Source organism: Hermetia illucens, chromosome 1 (genome assembly GCF_905115235.1).
Source record: "Hermetia illucens chromosome 1, iHerIll2.2.curated.20191125, whole genome shotgun sequence".
NCBI lineage: Eukaryota > Metazoa > Arthropoda > Insecta > Diptera > Stratiomyidae > Hermetia > Hermetia illucens.
In genome coordinates, this window is record NC_051849.1 from 196,200,552 (window position 1) to 196,224,215 (window position 23,664).

The 23,664-nt window shown below is 44.3% G+C and overlaps 3 protein-coding genes across 3 annotated transcripts; 1 reads left to right on the forward strand and 2 right to left on the reverse strand.

Annotated features, from left to right (window-relative positions):
* Positions 1–288: 288 nt before the first annotated feature.
* On the reverse strand, positions 289–736 carry LOC119658761 (hemolymph trypsin inhibitor B-like). Its single transcript, XM_038066458.1, has 2 exons — positions 576–736; positions 289–509 (listed from the first exon to the last, which is right to left on the reverse strand). Exons 1-2 carry the CDS (start codon positions 643–645, stop codon positions 346–348), a joined length of 234 nt encoding a protein of 77 aa, XP_037922386.1. The 5' UTR covers positions 646–736; the 3' UTR covers positions 289–345.
* A 6,728-nt stretch (positions 737–7,464) lies between these two features.
* On the reverse strand, positions 7,465–8,026 carry LOC119658769 (PI-actitoxin-Axm2b-like). Its single transcript, XM_038066469.1, has 2 exons — positions 7,827–8,026; positions 7,465–7,761 (listed from the first exon to the last, which is right to left on the reverse strand). The coding sequence occupies exons 1-2, from the start codon at positions 7,891–7,893 to the stop codon at positions 7,598–7,600; spliced, it is 231 nt and encodes a 76-aa protein (XP_037922397.1). The 5' UTR covers positions 7,894–8,026; the 3' UTR covers positions 7,465–7,597.
* Positions 8,027–17,577: 9,551 nt separating this feature from the next.
* Positions 17,578–18,177, forward strand: LOC119659360 (PI-actitoxin-Aeq3c-like). The gene is made up of 2 exons (XM_038067415.1): positions 17,578–17,917; positions 17,978–18,177. Exons 1-2 carry the CDS (start codon positions 17,848–17,850, stop codon positions 18,139–18,141), a joined length of 234 nt encoding a protein of 77 aa, XP_037923343.1. The 5' UTR covers positions 17,578–17,847; the 3' UTR covers positions 18,142–18,177.
* Positions 18,178–23,664: the final 5,487 nt, after the last annotated feature.

Genomic DNA, 23,664 nt, shown 5'->3' on the forward strand with positions numbered 1-23,664 from the left:
AAAATATTGATGGAGAATAAATATTTGCCAATCAGTCTAGCAGATTCAATGCCACTTCTTCACTTTTACACAATATAGTCCCAACCACTACATTTACCCAAACAAAATAGTACTTCAGATTAATAAACGTAAACAGATAAACAATGACATCGATTATGTATCCCCAAGGCTGAAGATCTCCGTGAACCTAATAAAAAAGCCAATAAAAGATTTAAGCATCAACCACAATACTCGATTTCGAGCTGAATTAAACTTGATTTAACCAATTAGTAATAAACAAAAATTAGCTGATTTTCAACATATTTTTATTTGTTTTTTCCTTTCATTTTCCGCATTTTCCTTGAATTAATTTGAACAAGCCGCCTTGCAAGCATCAATTGTTTCAAAGTTATTTTCATTTCCCTGGCATCCACCGTACATGAAGCGTTCACACTGTTTTGTCGCTGTGTTATAGAAAAACCTAGGTTTTCCGGCCCGGCATGGTCCTACATCTTTTGGCAGCGAACAAACTATTGGGAAAAGAAAATAATAGCATAATTGCACCATTTCATAACTACCCCCCTGACAGTACTCACCTGGATTGCCAGCCGCTAGAATGGCAGCAAAAAGGCTGATAAGAACAAAAACTGCGAGCATAAACCTCATTGCAACACAGATGGCTTTGAATTCTAACTAAAATTTGGTAATGGTCTAGTTATTGAAAATAACACTGAATTTCGTAAACCGATTACATGCTTTTTATACCGAAAATAAATGAGGTTTTTATTAAATAAAAATAATCAGCGACAGCGACAGCGAGGTCACGGTTGTCACTCAGAAATCGCTTTTTTTAATGGGCTTGATTATCAAATTAGGAGAAAAAATTGCTGTCGTAGAAGAAATCGAATTTCCGTAATCGAATTAAAAACAATTTACCCGCTTGGGCTCGATGATAATCTTTCTATGTTACAATAGAATAGAAGCAAATTAGTTGCACCGCTGACAATCGGGACATGTCTAAATATAATAATTTGCAATTCTCGAACATTTTTGCGCCCTGGGTCAGCTCATGCATGTTCAGGAAAAAGTTCCAAATTATATATCTAAATCAAGCGCATATTATAGAAGTAGAATTATCTTTTTTGGTCACAGATATTTACAAATCAGAGCGACCACCAATAGCAATGTCTTTTACTTAGATATTTCGAACACATTCCTTGTATTCAAGCGAATCAACAAAAAATTATCCTGGACTGCAGACATAACACCACTCGTATACAGTCATCGGTATCCTGCATACGACATATCACGAAGCTTCATTGATACTGGGGTAATGTGATGAACCTTATCAGTTGAAGCCGAACAACTGCGGGTTCCAGACTGCATTCGCAATCAGGGGTACTAGAGAAAACAGATTCTAAACGAACCGTCTAGCTTGTTCCCCTGTACTAACTCATTAGTATAACTGGCTTGGCATGGCTATTTGGAAAATGCTAGTATACCTCTATTGTACGTAACCAAGAAAACTAGCTTCTAATCTAGATCTGACATTTCGGGGCCTGTATAACTAACTGCTCGATACAATGAATTACAATGAAGGTCAAATGAATAGAGCAGCAGGACCAAACTAGATAACCTTAATACTTTTTGGACCTCCGGTGGCATGAATTCATTTAGTTTGGCCTTATTACATTCCTTGCTTAGCGAAGACCCCCACGCAACCAGACTGTAGGCAACGATCGCCAAACTACGGTTGCTTACATCTATAGAATGATTTTCGGACGACGCCCTATTTTTCCATAAATAGACAGCTATGCCGGCTTTATTAACTTACAGTTCTATGCTTAGTATCCAATAAATTTCTGATCCAGGATCATACGTAGATAGTTCACATTGCAGTGAAAATGCTGGTCGTATGGAACTCTGGTATCTTTATCTATCCGTTCTGCTGATCAAGGGGCAAATCTACTGAGTAATGCGCCTAAAAACAACAATGGCCCGCCATCAAAAATGTTGTTTTCTCGGGTGCTGCACAGATCGTCAAGAACGGGCTGGCTACGGAGTCGTGGAAGTGGATCGATGAACGGAAGGGATTGAAGGCTCTTCTGACTCCTACGAGTGATTGCGGGTGTAGCTCAGCGCAGTGTACGGCGTGACAAGAGAGAATTTGCTATTGCGTTCGTCAGGGAAGCGTAAGTTGCCGCAGGTCGCAATAATTTCAGAACTGCATACTGCATCACGAAAGAGCTTGCATGTGGTCGCAAATCTTTTGATGGTCCTGCGAAGAACGTGAACGGTCGACTTCTCATCCATGATGATGAATAACTGGATAGGTGCAAAGAACACTTCACCGTGCTTCTTAACCGTGTTACATCCGGTGAGGTTCCTTCTCTTGTGCATGAAATGACCAACAGAAGCAGAAGAGAATTTGGACCATCAATGCACTCAAACGGAGTAAAGCCGCTGAACTTGACAGTCTCCCCCGCACCTGCAGATAGTGTAGATCTGCTACTTCCACTCGTATGGAAATCTTTGGAATCTGGGACCTTTCCCAGAGAGTGGAAGAAAGGGATGATGGATCTTAACGATTCCAAAAACAGGGGCACCCATTTTGAGTGTGATAATTAGAGCTATATCTGTGTGCTCCTCCTGCGCCGCAAGGATAATAGCTGAAATAATTCTGGAATGGATCAAAGAACAGCTCGAAAGTTTGATCGACAGAGAGCAGGATGGTTTCCGCTTCGGATTCCGCTGCATTTATCACATCAACACTCATTTTGGAACAGTACGTGGAATTTAGATCTTCGCTGCAATGGTCTTCATCGATTTCGAGAAAACTTTCGATAATGTGAACAGGGAGTATATCTGGAGTGCTCTACGTAGGAGGGGCATTTCGGAAAATCTAATAGCTATTATCAGAGCGACATATGATGACTCAAAGGTAACGCGCTGCACCGAGGTAAAATCTCGGAGGATTTTGAGCTCCAAAGCGAAGTGAGCCAGGGTTGCATCCCGTCACCCATATTATTTCTTGTTGTTATCGGTGATGTTGCCTTATGATGATATCTGTTTGCTCTCTCACCTGGTTATGAACCTTGGCCAAATGGCTCTGGATTTGCAACGAGAGGCAAGTTGAGTTGGAATGAAAATCAACTCCAACAAAACTAAAAAATTGGCAGACCATCGAAAACGTCGATCAATTTGTATATCTAGGAAGCGTGGTCTCTTCCCACCACGGTGGCACTGAACCGAAATGTGCTATTACATGGGAGTAGCATATGGAAAATGAACGTCAATACCTGTCTCGCTCGTATCATCGAAGTACGCCGGGTTGACAATATATTAAACGAACAACTTTGTCGGCGTACAGGCTTGGCATTCGTGTGCAATGTGACCGGGAACAAAAGTGGTAGTGAATAGATCACACAAGAATGAGGAGCGACAAATGTATTGCTGGCTATGCCATGCAGTGGAATCCGCTTTCCCAAGATGGCTGACGAGTGGGCCACCCCAAGGGCACTTGGCGCAGGACAGTAGAGGACGAGTGCGGGCGTCTCGGGAAGTCATCGCGGGAGCTGGTACATGAAAGTGGATAAAGGAAAAGAGGGGTGGGTGCGCGTTTATTAAGGAGGAAAGGGAGACAGGAGTAATAGGGCAAGAGAGTATAGGAAGGTTAAAGTCGCCTTAGAGGATGAAAGGAAGTGAGGGGAACAAAACGATTAGGACTTTTGATAATCTGTCGAAGAAAGCCTTATACAGAGAAAGGAGTAAAGAAGGGAAAAGCAGGAAAAACATATATATAAAATATAGAATACGATAAAGGGGCATACGTTTGGCGGAACGTCTCGTATGTTGACAGAATCGTAGGTGGAGAAGGAGGAAAAGATGATTTCAGCATGGTTGTCTTGCCAAGCGCAACATCTGTTACAACGAAGGGCAAAGTAATCTTCGACGAGCTCGGAATCTAAAATCCTGTCATTCAACCAGGGTTCAGAAATGCAGATGACGTGATGTTGGAGTGTTAAGGCAGACAGTTTGAAATCCGACAGCTTGGTCCTTAGACCTCTTACATTTTGATAAAACAGTGTACATTTGTCAGCATCAGACCCTCTGTGGCCAAAAAGAAGATTGGAAGACAGCATCGAAGTCATGGAGATACGCCTCTTTGAAAGAAGCTATCAATCGGTCAGGAGAGCCATGGCGAAGTTGAGTTGGCTTTACTTTGATATAGGCCAGAATTTCGTCGGAAGTGGTGGAGTAAGCTAGCCTCGACACGAACAGTTGTTTCGGCGGCGAGGCGTACAGCTGGGGGCCGCTCGGGCGACACGAGAACGGAAAGGATTGCAGTTCAGCGGTGACGAGCGTTGATGATGGGCAGGAGAAAGCATGCAGTGGCGATAATGCAGCAACTGTAGGACAATCGATCGAGGGCAATTTTTAAGTTGGCTTTCAGTCGTCGTCGGACTGGTACGATCTTTTATCGATGTACTGGAACAGTCCACGCCGGATAGAGCCGGAGGTATGGCGCCAATATTGTTGGTAGCAGTTGCCAACAGGACATAGGCAAAGGCAGTCAGCGAACTATTTATTGTGATTTTGAAACTGCAGATTGAATGGACGCTAAAGTCGCCGTGATAGCGTAGTACCGCAGCAGGGGTTGCAGCGATAGATTAATTTCGGGGAGAATTTAGCGCGAATATCTACCATGGCAGAAGGAATTACAAAACATTTGGCGTGGACGGTCATACCACAGTACCCATCGCAATCTTCGCTTTAGATTCCGGTTTTTTCTCCGCGAGAGTGATGATAAGCTTATTTGTCTGAACTCCTTTGAAGGCTAACTTAACCTTATGTTGCCAAGAAATAGGCACGTAGCCCAGGGCAAAACTTGCTGGAGAAATGTTTCTCAGAAGTCGCTTTAAGTGCTCTAAACCCTCCTTTAGCATCGCTAGACAGATGTCATTTGAAGTGTTCAAAGAACATTATAGCAACTCTCGCATTTTTATTGGTAACCACTAATCTCGCAGTATTTCGATTCCACTTTCAATACCTTCGTTTTGAAAGACTTACAGAAACTAATTCTCTCCCTCGCCTCGTGTTCTCCGGCATGGCTTACTTCCAAGACACTCTCAATTCCACTTGGCCGATTCATATCTTTTCAGGACCCTGCACAATCTTGAAGTCTCTCTTTCACTCTGCAGTTACTCGCAATGTGCTCTAAAAGAGCCCGCTTCAAAGGTTACGTTCACGCTGTGAGTTTTGGAAGTTTAACTTGTCTTCGTTCTTATCGCTTCCTGGTCCCACTAGGGAACCGTTTTACCGCCGCGGTTAATAGGACTAGCCTCTTCAAAGCACTATAGATCTTGTGATTCAAAGCTTTCAATCGCCAAAGGAGTGATGATTCGCTTAAGCAGCCCCACTTTGTTGCCAAGAAGTTCTTTCAACTTTTCTAATCCGTTTCTCTAGGAATTCGTCTTTGCATTATAGTATCCTAGCCTGCAATGGTCAGACTGAGCTTTGAGACTTCGTCTAGCGCCCGATAATCTTTAATCAACTCTAACAACTTTGAACTGGAAATTGTTAGCTCAATTACCTCCTTTCTTCTTAGCATCACAAATGCAGATTTGTACTCTACACTTGCTGTCATCAGACTAGCTGAAGTGGTAAAATCAAATAGCTTCTCCCCCTTTGGGATTACATTTACTATTCGCCAACAAATATGTCCACCGCATCACAATCTATTGAGAGTTCAAGGCCATTTGGTTCTCTATATGCGGCCAGATTACTAAGTTTTTGCATGCGTCCAATTTTCATTTCCTACAACATTTCGCTAGTAATCATCAATGAATTTACAGGATCAGAAGGATTAATCTTTAGACATCCTAGCCCCACCCCTTTTGCCAGTGAATCCAGGTAATCTCCATTAACAAGAATCTAAATATATCAAAGAGTTGTGGAGGCGCATACATTTGACGAGCTTGTCCTTGATAATGCTGACCTTAGGCGGTCTCTTACGAACCATAGGGGCATATTCTAAGCTTCATCTTCGCTTGGCATTTTCGATGCATAAAATTGGCAAAATCAAAGGAGAACTAAGAGAAGAATGGTCTCAATGGTCTTTCCGACAATTTGTCAATAGTGAAAATACTACCCATCATCGGCACCTGTAAGTGAAGTATGGCCACCTCACTGAAGGACTTCGACGGGTCTACAATTTTGAACAGCCATTGCTGCCTTATTTTCTCGATTTCCGCAACCTTTCGAATCTTACTCCTTTTACTAGCTTGATTGATCATGAGCTCAATTAAGTTTAACAACCGTGTACTATTTTTTTGCTGCTTCCTCTGGCATTTGTTATTGTATTCAGTAATAATCGTGGTATTTGGCCTCGTCCTTTTTCTCCTACTTATTGGCAGTACCGACCTCATGACGTGTGAAGACTTGTCTGCTAATGTTTATCGGGAAAAGCTAATCGATTTTGTGTAGAATAGACAATTCAAAATGTCATAAACTTGTATAATCGCATCGAAGCTATGTATCATTCCACCTAATTCCGTCTAAGATGCTTGTTAATTCTATCAGCATAAGAATGAATCTTTTACTCGTTAAGAGTCCACATAAACAGACGGTCTTCATGCGAAACTATAACTTGCAGTCCTTGCAATTTCTGCACAGTTGCTACTTTCACTCATTCGCAAATCCTAGGAATCTGAGATCTTTCCCAGAGAATGTAAGAGGGCGATGACCTAAAGAATACGGGAAGGTATTCGTGTGTTTCCTGCTATCACAAAAATCATAGGCAGAATAGCCCTGGGATAGGAAGGAAGTTGGGACAGCCTGAACAACAGGGAGAAAGCTTCACCGTCTTGCACCGGCTGCATTAATATCCTTCAGTTCATTTTACGGGTTTTGGATCGTCACTCCTCCTTCTTTTCATCAATTTCGAGAAGGCTATCGGCAGAGTCAGGTAGTGAGCGTATTTTGAGTGCTCTACGTAGGAGGAGCATTGCGAAGAAACCACACAATATTATCGGAGGGACATAGGACGACGTAGAATATCACTTGCTACATGGAGCTAAAATCTCAGAAAAATTTGAAGACCAAAGTGAAGTCCTCCACAGTTACACTCTGTGATTGACACGTTTCCTTCTGGTTACCGATGACATGCTTCATGCTGTCTAGACCGAGAGACGTAGATCGTAAGTAGCAGAGAAGCAGAAGATCATCCACTGAAAAAGAAATAGTCATACCACCCTTGACCTACATGGGACAGAATAGCGGAGGAAGAGCGCATTCTTCTTGAAAGGCCCTGAAAGGAACGTCACGGAGAACCGTCGACAATGGTGTTGAGGTGTGGTTGATGCCCTCTACCCCACAAAAATGTTGGCAACCTTATACGTATAAACGTGTGTGTAGCCAGGCTAAATGGAGGCAAAGTTGAGGGCGTGGTCATTGTGACTGATATTAATGTAGCATGGAATGGAATGGTTTCGAATGTGATTCTTTTTGATGTTTTTATTTTCATTTTTTTAAAAACTTACACTGATAAGTACAAAAATAGTGCCAAAATATAAAAAATCCAAAAAAAAAAAACACTTCAATTGATCGGCAGTGACACTTAAACGCATGTTTCTATACACTCAGCTTCTGTATGGAAGCGATTCCGATTGCCACCACAACCACCGTAAACGAAGGATTGGCATGTTTGAGTCGAATTATCGAAAAAGTAGCTTAATTGCCTCATCCTGCAGAATCCACTTTGCTGAGGTAGCCAACAAATTTCTGTTCAGGAAGACAAATTCTAGCATAAATTTTCTATTTTCGGGACAATATCGAATTTCACAAACCATTATTTTTGGCTTCGTTTAAAAATGCACCCGCGCAAATAAGGAAAATAAGCAAAACCGCTTTCATAATTCCTTCGTTGGAATTTCTAGGGAAATTAGAACAACTGAAACTGCACTGACGAAATTCTAAAAGTGAATGGCCCACACGATGTAGTTACTAACTATAAATGTCTGAATTTTCCCAACTTGTCTAGTGATACTACCAGAACATTTGATTATGTTATTATTGTGCTCCAAATTGTGGGCTCATTTTATCATAAAAGAAAACCTAAATAGACCGTCGAAGATAGGAAAAATAAATACGAAGGCCTTGCAAGTCCTAAATATTATAATTTCGTTATTGACTGAACCGTAGACGAGGTGTGATTTGAGCACAAAAGAGTTAAGTCACACTTTCTGGTTACTCAAGGGTGTAAAAACAGAAAATAGAAAAAGCAACAAAGACATTAATGTGCGGTTTAAATTTTAGTAAATAATAGTAAATGCAATAATAGTGCGTACAACAAAAAACGAAACAATGTGGGCGTGACATGTGCATTAATACAAAAATAAATACACAGAGACGCGCAATTTGACAATTTGACGGTAAATTGGTAGCGTATATTTCACTGATTATTAACAACTAAATTATAGAGAACATAAATCATAACTCATTAAACCTACAAAGGTATATGAGTAGTTGAAAAAGTAATATGTGACAGGGGGGGGGCGGGGGGTGGAAACTGCCATCCTTAACAAATATCTTTTTTTTTTAATGGATGGAGGTGGAAATCTTAGAAAGACGCTGCTACGCCAGGTTACAGCAGTGTGTGGGATTCGCATCCACTAAAACCACCCCCACTCTTCCGCCCCTCCCCGCGGAACCACCGTGAAGTATTAATTCGCGTGGGAGGCTCTGGTTCGCTATACTCGCTCCGTGGCGCCGCCTTCCGAGCTCGATCCAACTCCAGGAGTTTTGTCTGCACCACGGCTACTGCCTTATTTACCGCCATCCAGTTTTCGTCCGACTTCAGCATCTCTTCCACCAGGTTCGAGGGCTCGATGTCCGCCCCTAAGATGCTGTTCAACCTCCTTTTCTGCTGCAGAAATCTGGGACAATGGAACATAACGTGCTCCGGGTCCTCGGGTGTAGCACCGCATTCGGGACAGTTGGGAGACTTGTCCAACTCGAAGCGATGCAAGTACTTCCTATAGCCACCGTGTCCTGTAAGCAACTGTGTCGGGTGGTAATTAAATTCTCCGTGCTTTCGGTTGACCCATTTCTCGATACACGGGATCAATGTATGGGTCCCCCGGCCCTTGTCGGAGTTATCCCATCGTTGTTGCCACTTGCCACACAACTCTCTCCTGATGGCTTTTCGGAAATCCGCATTCACCTCGACTGGATTTGCCCTCCGTTTTTCGTAAAGCCAGTGTGCCTCGCTCGCTAGAAGATCTATAGGGATCATTCCTGCGATGACACACACTGCCTCCGTCGACGCCGTCCTAAATGCGCTGCACACCCTTAGCGCAATTGGCCGGTATGCCGAACTTATCTTCCTCCGGTTGACAGCGTGGTTCAACGCTCCCGCCCAGACAGGGGCCGCGTATAGCAGGATCGACCTCACCACTCCCGCGATGAGTAGCCTGCGACTATACTTCGGCCCTCCTACGTTAGGCATCATCCTTGCAAGGGATGAGTTGGCATTTGCTGCCTTCTCGCGCGCATAATCCAAGTGTCCCTTGAAACTCAGCTTGGCATCGATCATCACCCCCAGGTATTTGACAACCGATTTTGAGACGACCTCACGATTACCAACCCGCATGGTAACCGTGTTGTTCTTCTTGTTGGTAATGAGGACCGCCTCCGTCTTTTCGTCCGCCAGGTCCAGCTTGGCCATTCGTAACCATGACTTGATGGTATGAATGGCTTCATTTGCAAAAGCTCCACGTCCTCGGGATGCTTTGCAATTGCAACTACCGCCAGGTCGTCCGCAAAACCAATCAGCGTTGTCTCCTCCGGCACGCGAAGGCCAAGCACTCCATCGTACATTATATTCCACAGCAGTGGTCCCAATACAGAACCTTGAGGCACACCTGCTGCCACAATGTACTCCTTCGGCTCGTCGTCCGTCTCGTACCAGAGAAGTCTGCCCGAAAAGTAGCTGTCGATGAGCCGAGCCAAGTAGCTAGGAACACCCAGTTTGGCCAAAGCGCCCTTAATCCAGCCCCAGTTGGCTGAGTTAAAAGCATTTTTGACGTCCAGCGTCACCAGAGCACAGCATTTGCCCATGGCCATTGCATTTCGAGCCAATTCCACGACCTTTGCTACTGCATCGACCGTAGAACGGGCTCGCCGAAACCCATATTGCCGCTCTGAAAGACCACCCACAAGCTCGATGAACAGAAGCAGCCTGTTGTATATCACCCTCTCCAACATCTTCCCCATGGTGTCTAAGAGACAGAGGGCACGCCGGGTGGTTTTCGGGGCTTCGGTAGCAACACCAGCTTCTGCCTCTTCGATTGGGCGGGAAACACTCCTTCCGCCATGCACGATTTGAATGTGCTTGCGAACCACCTTGGTCTGGCCTTGACCGCCACCTTCAGAGCCCTGTTCGGAATTCCGTCCAATCCCGGAGCCTTGCGTCCCCAATACGTCTGCAGATTTCCCAAAGTTCCTCTTCGGTGACATCGGGGATCGAGAAGACGTCCTGCTGAGCTGCCAGTTGGGGTTCTCTTTCGTCCTGCTCCTGCTGCGGGAAAAGAGTTGTAATTATTTGCAACAAGAGCCGTGGGCATGTCACTTGAGGTGATTTTTGCCCGCGGATCTTCTTCATTACAACTGCTGGAACAGCTGCGTGACCCTTTCCACCGCTGTTCCATCCGGATCATGGGCTCCCTCCAATGCGGCCAGGAATGTCTCCTCGTCGAAAGCTCCGATAGACCAGCCAACCGCCTTAGCCTTTCCACCTCCAGAGCGTCGTTGACTGGTTCACCGGTTCCCAATATGGAGGAAAATGACCTGGTGGTCACTGTGGGTGTTGTGCTCACTCACTTGCCAAGCCATCTCCCTCACCAGTGAAGTACTAACAAATGTCAGGTCAACGATCGAACCCGACCCTCTTCCTCGAAAGTGAGCACGCATCCAACGTTGGCCAGCACGATGTCCAGCTCCGCAAATGACTCCAACAGAATTTGACCTCTGGTGTTCGTCAATCGGCTTCCCCACTCCAGGGCCCACGCGTTGAAATTGCCCGCAATGATTTTAGGGCTGCGGTCTCTAGCGTCCAACACCAGACTGTCTAACATCTCCTCATATTATGCTAAGGTTGCACTAGGAGGAGCGTAGCAGCTGGAAATATGGACACCGTTGACCTTCGCCCTTATAAAACCGGCTGCCGGGGGGCCATGACTTCCTGAATGGCCTGTCTTCCGCACGCCCAAATTGCGGCGTTGCCAGACGCATCCACCGCCCAAATCGCACCGCCGTGGTTTCTGTACGGCTCGCAAATAACCGCGACATCGACATTCGACTCTCGAATGGTTTGCGAGAGCAGGTCCTGAGCCGCCTCACAGTGATTGTGATTGATTTGTATCAATCTCATTTGCCTGCGCGGTTCAGCTCCCTCCTATATACCGGACATCTGCTGCTTCCCGCAACATGCCGGTCGTCCACGCCCTCTTTCCCACTACATAGCATACACCGTGGATCTCCGGTGCAATCTTTGATGAGGTGGCCCTCTTCCACACACTTCCTGCAATTCCTCGACCTATCATGCTGGCAGTGCATGCTGCCGGAAAATGGCCGAAATCGAGGCATCTGAAGCATCTCTTTAGAGATATTTGCTCCCTGAGCCTGCACACGATCCAACCTACTCTTACCCTGGCCGCGGTAATTAACTTAATAACTGATTCCGCCGGCAAACTAATAATAGCGGTCTGTGTGCCGCCATATGCCTTCTTCATCCTTTTTATGGCACTCTGGCCTATATCGCTAAGGTTGAACTGTTGCTTTAGCGCAGCACAGATGTCCTCCCATGAGGTGACCTCATCTAGGTCCTTGCATTCAACCACTATCTCCTGTTTCCGAACTCTCTCTAGGTAATGCGAAGTGATTTAATACCTACAATCATCCAAAGTCTACTCGCAAATCCGTGTTGATAACTCCTGGACAGTACAAAGCAGCAGACGAGAGGGTTGAAGGTAATCTTTAAGGTCGGGAGCTGTATGACAGGCAGACAACCTATTCAGAGTATGTCTTGCAACCCGACACAACCCCTCAGATCGCATCGAAAATACAGCGGGGCTGAAAAAGCACAACGAGTTTAGAACCTGGATCGTTCGTTCCATCTGTAAGAATTCGGGTTCCTAGAACACCTATCGCATAGATCCAATAAATTCTTAAGTAGGGAGGAATTCGACTCTCAAATTCAACTAAGTTTAAAAAGGAAAAGAAAATCTAAATTAACTGCTCCAACAGGAGACAAAGATAAGTCAGCAAAAGATGATTTCTATAGCCGCCTTACATCAGTATTTAAATCAATACCCCCGAACGATGTGGAGATTCGACGCAAAAATTTGAAAAGGACTGGTTCACCGTGGAACTACTGAGATCCATAACCCCCCAGATATAACTAACGAGAACGAAAGCAGGTACATATACATAATTCGATAACAGTAGAAACATGGTAATTTCATTGACCTTTTTTCCCCGGCACGGGATTCACAAGAGAATGTGGGCTTCATCAAATGGGACAACGTTCAATCAGACTAATCACTGAAAAAACAAGCAGCATCTGTGTTTATACCACTATCTCCTCAAGGCAAGATATCGATGTCGGATAGCAAATGATGGAAGTAGCTGGCTTACCCCAGTTATAAGGTTTGATACAGAAAAGCTCCAAAACGGAAAAATTGAATCGAAATATATCGGAACATTGAAGAACAAACCCTGCAGACGCAGAACTGACACCGGAAACCGATACCATTACCGTGAAGTGGAGTCAGCTAAAAGACGCAATAAAGACAGTTGCAAAGAAAGCCATCGGACACGAACTTCAACGTAAAAGGAATGGTTTGACAAAGAGTATTGGCAAACCATCGATGAAACAAACCCTGCATGTGATCAACATCAGGAGTGTTGCCTGCTTCTAAGTGAAACGACGTATCGTTGACAAGATCTACAGAAAGACGAAACGCTAGTAAATGACGAAATCTGCAGATGCAACAATAACTTTCATCATCATCATCGACGGCGCAACAATCGATACCCGGTCTACGCCTGCCTTAATAAGAAACTCCACACATCCCGGTTTTGCGCCGAGGTCCACCAATTCGATATCCCTAAAAGCTGTCTGGCGCCCTGACCTACGCCATCGCTCCAGCCCAGACAGGGTCTGCCTCGTCTTCTTTTTCTACCATAGATATTGCCCTTATAGACTTTCCGGGCTGGATCATCCTCATCCATACGGATTAAGTGATCCGCCCACCGTAACCTATTGAGCCGGATTTTATCCACAACCAGACGGTCATGGTATCGCTCGTAGATTTCGTCGTTATGTAGGCTATGGAATCGTCCATCCTTATGTAGGGGGCCAAAAATTCTTCGGAGGATTCTTCTCTCGAACGCGGTCAAGAGTTCTTGCTAAGAACCCAAGCCTCCAAGGAATACATGAGGAGGACTGGCAAGACCATTGACTTGTACAGTGAGAGCTTTGACCCTATGGGGAGACGTTTCGAGCGGAACAGTTTTTGTGAGCTGAAATAGGCTCTGTTGGCTGCCAACAACCGTGCGTGGATTTCATCGTCGTAGATGTTATCCGTTGTGATTTTCCACCCTAGATAGGAGAAATTATCAACGGTCTCAAAATTGTAGTCTCCTATCTTTAGTCTTCCCGTTTGACCAGTGCGGTTTGACGTTGTTGGTTAGTTGGTTTTTGGTGCTGACGTTACCATCATATACTTTGTCTTGTCTTCACTAATGTGCAGCACAAGATCTCGCACCGCCTGCTCGATCTGGATGAAGGTAGAACAAAAAGTACACCTATGCTCCAAGTACGATCGCCGGTAACCGAAAGCGAAACCTAAGGGAAGGAAAAATATTGTATAAACCAAGGTCAATCACGAGAACGGGAAGAGGAAAGCATATGTACAAATCCCCCCATCGGCAATTGTTATCTCCAATAAGAGGTGTCTCATGTGCCTCATGTTTGGAAACTTCGCGATGGCATGCACCAGCACCTCCATCAAGGTTGTGGTTACAAAGCTTCTCGAAGGTGCTGAGTTGTACTCAGGCGAAATAATCGGTGCTGTTAAGGCTCGTTTGACTAGCGCTAGGCTTATACTTACGGAGGAAAATAAAAAAGCGGTAGTCATCACCAAGTGTCGGAAGAGAAATTTCGCTTGCATTAGAATTGGAAGTCATATCATCACTTCAAGGTGTGTCAATTTTTTCAACCTTTATGTAGCTGCAGTTTTACATCCTTCCATTTTGGGGACGACTAATGTTATAATGTTCATGGTGAAAAGATAGCGAATTACATATATCCTCGTGTTTAAATCTCTTCCACTGGTGGCAATACTATCATTACCGCATCAAGAGGCAGACGTTTCTACCGATTTGGAGACCATCCAACAAAGCGATGAGTATCTGGGCCGCTTCTCATGGCTTTGATTTTGCAGGATATCCATGGTACGTAATCGTATGCCCGTTGCTTTCACAGCGAAAAAGTTTTAATTTTCAACCCCATCCCTGGAAGTGAGAGGCTGGTTATTGAAGAGGAGTGGGAGGTCCCGCATCTTCAACTCCAATGTAAACTATTTGCGGGCAACACCTCCCCTCTCGCTTCTAGTCTAGACCCTATTCGCTCTCTGGAAATCGGAAATCTTGACTGCCTCACAGAAAAGGTCGAAGTGAAGGAAGCCATAAAGTGTGAATGTACATTGATAGCCAATGCCCGAATTGGAATCACCTCAGTCAATGCTCGATGCCAAAAACTCGACGCGGTGGAAGTCCTCGAGCAAAATGCGAGGAAACTCGTTAATACGGGGAAAATCAAAACTGGATGGGTAGTATGCAGGGTATGAACGCGAATAATCCCCATCAAGTGCTACAGGTAGCTGAGCTATGGACACACGTCACCAACAAAGGACCTGACAATGGGATAGCATGCCGCAGATGTGGTCGGGTAGGTCACCAAGCGAAGACCTGCAATGAAAGCGAAAGTTGCGTTTCCTGTAGGGATCATGGCGCGTCCACTGAGAGCGTCGCACACACTGCGGGTTCAGGACGGTGTCCAATCTTTAGGGAAGAACTAAAAAGGATGCATTCCACAAATTAAAATTCACCGGATTGTAATAGCTCACCAGCTGCTAACGGAGTTCGCTGCGGAGGTAAAGGCTGATCTACTCCTAATTAGCCAGCAATACCGGAGCAGGGACCTGGCTTCATGGCATCTCGACTCCAGGTACTGCTGCCATCTGGGTTCGCGACGACGTTCGACTTCATTTTTTTGCCCAAAGCCAAAAGAATGGGCTTGTTTGGATTCGGGATAACGTTTTTTAGCGTTTACCTGACGCCGAATGAGACGATGCCGGACTTGAATGGAACATGCCTCAGTTAGACTCCATAGGAAAATGGAACTTCGCTGCCGAGGACTTATCCCCAAGGCAGTTCGGGTTCAGGACAGGAAGATCCACGGTGGATGGTGTTATGGAGGTCGTGGATGCCGTCCATCGAGCCGATGCAAACAGCCGTTGATCTCGACGGTTAGTGCTCCTCATAATGCTTGATGTCAGAAATGCCTTCAATTCCGTAAGCTGGACAGATATGTTAAGCACATTGGGAAATTCATTTCACGTGCTAAGCTATCTCTTACAGATATTGAGGGATAACCTGAAAGACCGCTCCCTGGTTTATGAAACGCTTGAAGACAGGTGGAGGATGGAAATCAGGTCGGGAATAGCACAGGGATCCATCCTAGGGCCGGATCTCTGGAACGCTTTTTACGATAGTCTGTTGAGACTTGACATGCCAAAACAGTCGCGCCTGGTGCGTTATGCAAACGAGATTGCGCACTTGTTGCCGGACGCACTGTTGAACAGGCGCAAAACAGACTGGGCATATTGGTGCGACGGGCAAGGGGATGGATGGCCGCTCATGGTTTCAGTCTTGCGCTGGAAAAAAACCGAACTAGTCATCTTGACCAGAAAGAGAATCCCGACCCTGCGTAGAATATCGATCAATTGCCTTATTATCAAGCTCATTTTTGGGACACTGTAAACTGTAACTTTTTAAGATGCGGTGGCCACCGTAATTCTTTAATGAACTTGAGAGTGAGGGACTTTCCTCTTCTTTCTACATATCTCCCTTATTCCTTAATTTTTGGGGGTGGGGCTAATAAATCAAATATTACCGTTACGATATCAAAATACCCCGGTATCTTTTGAAACCTCGTAACTTTTTAAGGGGAAGGCGACCGCGGTCATTTTTCAACCGTTTTGAATAGAGAGGTCCTTCAACTTCTCCCTTCATACCTTTCCTACCTCCTCCGGGAGTGGGTTCGAAATAAATAACCTTTCCCTCTTCGGGTAGGGTTGGATTTTTAAATTTTACCATGATTATATAAAAAAAAATACTTTGAGACGCCATAACTGACGGGTGACCCGGCACAAGTTTGCATCGAAGTTTAAGATGGGGGATCCCCTCCTTTGCGTTGCACATCCATTCCACACTCCCTCTGTATACGAGCAACCGGACCATCCACAACGACTAAATATTCTCAGTTTAGCAGTTGCTGGAAAAAATTCTGATATTACAAATCGTTGTTCATTGACTTTAGAATGGCATGTGGTAGTATAGATCAGAATCTTCATTACTACCTGACTATCGATTACCGCCAGAAGTGATCTCAGAGACAAAACTCACCGTAGATTAATAGCTAGTTCCAAATTTAGATGCAAGGATGACTCATCCAAAGATTCCAAACAAATTTAGGTCTCAAATTTCCTCGTCCCCATGTTGCTCAATTTAGAACTTGATTATATCGTCAGTCATCTGCCCACCGTCAACATGTTATTTCTCAAATCCACTCAGGTGATGATACGTACGAGTGATATTATCATCATCGCATACAATACCTAATGCGGTTTACGCAAACACAGCGCACTACAGGTTGGCCACGTTAAATTCATGAAGACCCGAAAATTCCCAAACACACAACGGAGGGAAAACTCCAAAAAAATGATAACCGGGAAAACCAGGGAAACTTATTTGACGTGGACAGCAGATCGGTCTCCTGATTTTTTTAGATCCAGAGTCCTACTGAAGCTGAAGAAGATACTATTCGAATCAAAGAAGATTGATTCCTTAATTTCATAGTTATTTCACCATTCGAGATGAGTAACCTACTGCAGCAAGCTTACCATAACTGGGTGAACTACAAGACTGCGTCATCTAAAAGCTCTTTCTTAACACGGTATTCGAAATGTTCGCCGCTAGAATCTTCTGTTCAAATTCATGGTCCACAGGAAGTATCTTTTATTTGGAAAAACATGTAGCATCGCAATGTGTACGATGTGCCTCAATGATTATCCAAGCTTAATATTATATTTCCATTTTGGTTGGTCTCCAGTATGCACAAACATATATGCATATTCAAATAAGATAAAAGCTTGCGACTTACTTTATAACAAAAAACTGTTTGCGAACTCGTACTGAAATTTGCATAAGATGAGCACCGCAAAACTCCATGTGAGTAATACAAATCTGATGCATACTCGCTTCGCGGACGGGGAATTTTATAGATATTCATGTTAATAATAATCGCGCTGTCATTTGACCTCGTAATCTAGAATAAATTATATAAAAGTACTCAAAGAGATAGTTGGCGCAATCAATGTGGCTTACAGTAGTCAGTAAGCAAGTTCGGGTTACTTTTTCTCGATAACTTTTGGTGTTTAGTAGGTTCTAAAGGTTCATATTCGGAACTGTTCAATTCTTTGATATAGATTCTTAGTAAAGTAATTAATTTTTAAAGATAAAATGAAATTAAGCGTGAGTTTCTTGTTTGTGCTTTGCTGCTTCTTGTCGGTGGTAGTGGCCAGAAACGAAGGTACTACACGTGTGTTTCTACAAAATTTACTAACTAAATTGGCCACCGTCCCACATACAGACGTATGCTCGCAGCCTCTTATAATTGGAACCTGCCGGGCCCGGATTCCCCTGTACTACTTCGACTCGAAAACAAATAGTTGCGAAAAGTTCGAATACGGAGGATGCGATGGAAACGATAATCAGTTTGCGACGTTAGATGAGTGCAAAAAAGCTTGTATGTAGGCATTTCAATAAAAAAATAAGAAAGAAATCAAAAAAGTGTTTCCACTAAATTAAGATTAATTGGCTTGATCCCAACTATCTATAGTGACGGTAAAAAAACCAAACTAGAGTTCAAGAGGCACAATAGTCGTCTCAACAAATCCTCGAATCTGAGAATAAATCTCACTGAGATGATTCCGGTGAAAGGTCAATTTATTGAAAACGTCTCCGGCCTTCATATATATAATTTGTGAATATAATATGTTCTTTGCGATAGTTGGAGATGGATTTTAGTAAACAAAACGCTAAAGCCAGATGCCTTTCAATCATAACAATAAGTCTGATAACGTGGACTTGGGTCAAATAAAGTGTTAATACATGGGCACCTAATTAGATACCCTTCCCGCTTTTAGATAGAAATTCGCTTAAAATTTACTGAATTTTAGAATTTTGATCGAAATACATTTTGGATTTCCTCAAATTACCGTAAGTATCAACAAAGCTTCGGCTATGATTACACTGACGTCAATATTTAGCCAGCAAGAAACCTTAGATTTTAAAGTTGCAAAATCTTTCTCTCCTTCCTAAGCCTTTATCGTGTTCGGTAGCGGAGTTAACCCATCTAAATCGGATTTGCCAAAAGACTCTCAAATCGCTATCTAAAGTATTAACCCGTTGTCATTTCAGTCCACCTTTGCGTCATTCCCCTTTAACTTAGAGCTCTCGTCAACGCGATTTGCATGACCATGCCATCGATGATCCCTTTCACGCAATTTTTCTAGGGCAGACGCAACTTCATGTTTAACCCACTCCAAACAAACAATGTCAAAATACTATTGAGGAATTTTAATGCGAAAATCGGAAACGAAAGCTGGCATCGGGGAACCACTGGATGACACAGCCTCCATGAGGAATGCAATCATAACAGTCATCGATTAATTACATTCGCCAGCAGTAGGAATCTTGTCGTAAGCTCCACATACTTCCCCCACCAGATGCATATACCTTCGACCAAATTGACTACGCCCTCATTGGTATATGATGGTCATCCAGTATATTGTATGAACCTATCGGGGAGTAAATTGCGATTCAGACCCTCACCTGGTGAAGGCAACATATCGATGCAGAATCTGCTCAATGCACCAATAGGGAATCAGCCCTACCAAAATCTTCACCGCTGATAAACTCCTGAGCAATACCACGCCGCTGGCAGAAAAAACTATCACCTATTCTACACGACATCAGAGACACAGATATACATAGGTTCTGGGGCGAACTTAAAAGCACTATCAAGGAAGTCACAGACAAGGTCGTCCCGGCGAACCCAAATTGACTGCTTTGACAATGAATGCAGAATATCACTCGACGCAAAGAACGAAGCCTACCGAAAATATATCCAACGTGCAACCAGAGCCAAAAAAGAAAAGTATGACGAGCTACGGCGAATTTCGAATCAACCCAGGACTTGCCTCTGCAAAAGATAAAGATAGAAACATCATCAACGATGACGACAGCATCAACAAACGCTGGGCGTCCTATTTTGAAGAGCTTTTGAATTCAACACCTGGGGCCCCCATACAATTAGTCCAAACCGATGGCGGTATTGGTGATCCTGGCCCCACTATACATCCTCCGACAGTAGAAGAAGTTGATCTCGCGATCTCTGAAATCAAAGAAAGCGCCAGGTGCGGAGAAGGTTCCAGCCGAGCTGTTGAAATCCGATGAAGCGAGTCTACTAACTGCGATACAACAACTACTGCTGCGAATCTGGGAGGACGAGGAGATCCCAAACGACTGGCGCAGGAACATCATCTGTCCGATCCACAAAGAAGAGATAGATTGCGTTGTGAAAACTGCAGAGGCATTTCACTAGTCTGTTCGTCCTATAAAATCATCATCATCAAAGGCGCAACAACCAATATCCGGTCTAGACCTGTCTTAATAAGCAACTCCAGACATCTAGCTTTTGCGCCGAGGTCCACCAATTTGGTATCCCTAAAAGCTGCCTCGAATCCCAGCCTACGACATCGCTCTATCTCAGATAGGGTTTGCTTTGTCTTCTTTTTCTACCATAGATATTGCCCTTTAACAGTTTCCGGGCTGGATCATCCTCAGCCATAAGGATTAAGTGATCCGCCCATTGAGCCGGATTTGAACCAAAACCAGACGGTCTAAGCTGAAATAGGCTCTATTGGCAGCGAACAACTGTGCGCGAATTTCATCATTATAGCTGTTATCAGTTGTGATTTTTGACTATAGATAGGAGAAATTTTCAACCGTCTCAAAATTGTAGTCCCCTCTCTTTATTGTTTTCCTTTGACCAAGGATCGCAAATAAAAACATAAATTCAGTGAGATATATAAAGTGGCATGTCCAGATTGTGAGCAGTGCTATGCACGAGAGAGAAGCGGAAACGGACAGAAGACAAAATAAGAAAAGTGCAATGCTGAAATCAACGTAGCGCGACACATGATTGAAGAGAGATGTGGCATCACATGGGACAACGTAGAAGTGATCAAGGAGTGCGGGAACAGGTAGAAGTTGGACGCACAAGAAAGCTTGGCGATCCTCCGGGAACCTGAAAAAATAGATTGAACCATGACACGGACAACGTGCAATCGAAGCTTCTGAGAGAGGTGGCAGGGGTGACACCGGCCAACATTAGTGTCTTCACGAATAACTAATGAATAAATAACCCCAATTAATGGGTTGAAAACTTTGATGAACTACTGAGCAACCAGAACATGGGCGAGTTAGAGTTCCAGCCAACTGAATACGAAGAAAAAAATACTGCCACCACCAACTACAGAAGAAACAGTCCGTCATAAGCTGCCAGGAGTCGATGGAATTGCAGCCGAATTTAAATATGAAGGTGACCAATTACACCAGGCGGTTCATCAACTTGTGGGAAAGCGAATCAATGCCTGAGGACTGGCAAAGAGGCATTATCTGTCTCATACATAAACAAGTCGAGAAACCGGAAACTGAACGCTTCAGGTACGAAAGGTTTTGTGTATTTCTTAGTACGTACCACGTAATATATGCATATATTATGCGAGAGTATCCACTTTCGGGTGATTTTGACATTCATAGTCTTGAATTTGCAAAGAACCAACAATTTAACCTATTATAACTATTGTCAGTAAGAGTGCAATTTCCCCCAAATTGTAAATTGGTAAGATCATGCTCTATATTATAGTGGCTGCCTCCTGATTTTTTCAGATTTTTCGGTTGGGTAGTTTCTGAGAATGGCCCCCTTAAAAAATGATCACTTTCAACCCTCCACACTCCCCACCTTCGCAACAAATGTCAAAACTAAGACCGGCTTCGAAAAGCACTAACTGAGAACTTTAATTTGATAGCCCACATGAAAATTACACCCCCCTTAAGCATGTATTGGGAGCCCCCCCCCGCTAAATTCGACGTAAAAGGGTGTAACTCACTGTATGCGTAAGCGTTCATAGTTCCCATCTTTCTACCAAATTTGGTATCAATCGCTATAACCGTCTCCGGGAAAAATGCGTGTGACAGACAGACTGACAGTAAACCGATTTTTATAAGGTTTTGTTTTACACAAAACCTTAAAAGGGAGATATCACACAGTGCAGCAATTATAGAGGTATCACGTTGTTGAGTACAATCTATAAGATACTCTCCGTTACCTTGCTAGTCCGGATAGCCCCATGCAAACTCTTGGCCGCGTTCGAGAGAAGAATCCTCCGAAGAATTTTTGGCCCCCTACATGAGGACGGACAATTCCGTACCCTACATAACAACGCAATCTATGGGCGATACCATGACCGTCAGGTTGTGGATAAAATCCGGCTCAATAGGTTACGGTGGGCGGGTCACTTAATCCGTATGGGTGAGGATGATCCCACCCAGAAAGTGAAAAAGAAGACGAGGCAAACCCTGCTTAATATGGAGCAACGGCGTATGCCAGGGCGCCAAGCAACTTATAGGGTATCGCATTGGTGGACCTCGGTGCAAAACCGGGATGCCTAGATTTCCTTATTGAGGCAGGCCTAGTCCGGATACTGGTTTCTGCGCCGAAGTACTGCTGAAGTGCCTTTTTGGTACTTCAGGTTCTTGTCGGGTCCTAATATACCACATTGAAACACTTTGTAAATGATATGAGAGCGACGAAAGTGTGAAAAAGATTCCTCATATTCCCGAGCCTGTCTAGCACAGAGGCGTTGAAACGCGTGTCAACGGGGCACTTCTGTAGAACCTCCTCTGGTGCTGCACTGTAGCCTTTTTTCTTTAGGTTTTCGGGACAGTTCATCCCTTATGGTTGATCATGGTCAACCCGGATAGTCATTTTGATAATCCTCTATACCTTAGATCATAACAAATGTCTAAATAAACTCAATAATATTATGGGGTGCTGTAGTGTGGAATCGCTGAGCGGAGATTCGCCCGAGCTCCACACCAAAGTAGCTCAAGTCACCACGAATGGAAATTCACCCGTCTGAGTGGTTTGCCTACCTGTTATCAGCAGGTTGACAGCCATGAAATTGAGGAGCAATCTGGCAGAAAAAGCAGTCTGCCGTCAACGAAAAATATAGAGAGCCGTGAATAGGAATAATTACGATACGTTTATCCCAAACACCATTCTAACATCAGGCATGTAAACGACTGTCCGACTAGCCAACTGGACAAATGACCGCCGCCCAAGAAGTGAAGAAGCGGTAACGTTTTAAGTGCGACTGCGACCTTTGCCTCTCCACAACATCAACTCAACGTCCGTCAGCACTAAACGACAACGTGAAGTTGCCACTTCCCCTGAATTGACGCCAAGCTCACCCAATGTTGCAGAATATTCAGGGCGTCCAATTCGACGCGGTTCGCCTTCCAGTCATAATCTTTGCCCTACCATTTTGGCCTGTGCATCAACTGTCGCGCGGCTGAAACCTCATGCCCGTTCATATCTTCCGAAAACTGAACTAGTTGGGAGCTCCGGCGGCGGCTACCCATATTAGGTGCAGACTTTCTAGGCCACTATAGATTGCTAGTGGATCTCCGCTCAGGTCTTTAGGGAAACTACCACCAGCTCTATTGTCAATCTTTCATTCGCGCGCTTCTTAAAAAATATTGGAACATTGCTATCAAAAGTAGTCTCGCGCAGCCAGCTAAGCGTGATATATAGCACATCTGCACTACCAGCTCCCATATTTTCTCGAAAGTGCGTCTATTACCACTCGAGGAACTTGCTGTTGCTAAGAAAGAATTCGACACAATTTTAAAGCAAGGAATTCGCACACCATCAAATAGCTGCTGGTATTCTACACTACCCATGGTCCCAAATGAAGACCAGACCAGACCGCTATCCCATACCACTCGCTAACTGCCGTGTTTGCACGACTTAGCCAAGGTGTACCATCCAGAAGCTATTCCGAAAACACCAACATGCACCTCTTTCGGACTCTTCGAGTTCACATGGATGCCGTTTGTTCTGTGCAATGCGGCGCAAACTTTTCAGAGGTTTTGGTCGCCGCTTCTTCAGAGTCTGCGCATTTGAAGCATCTCGAATGTATTTTTCAA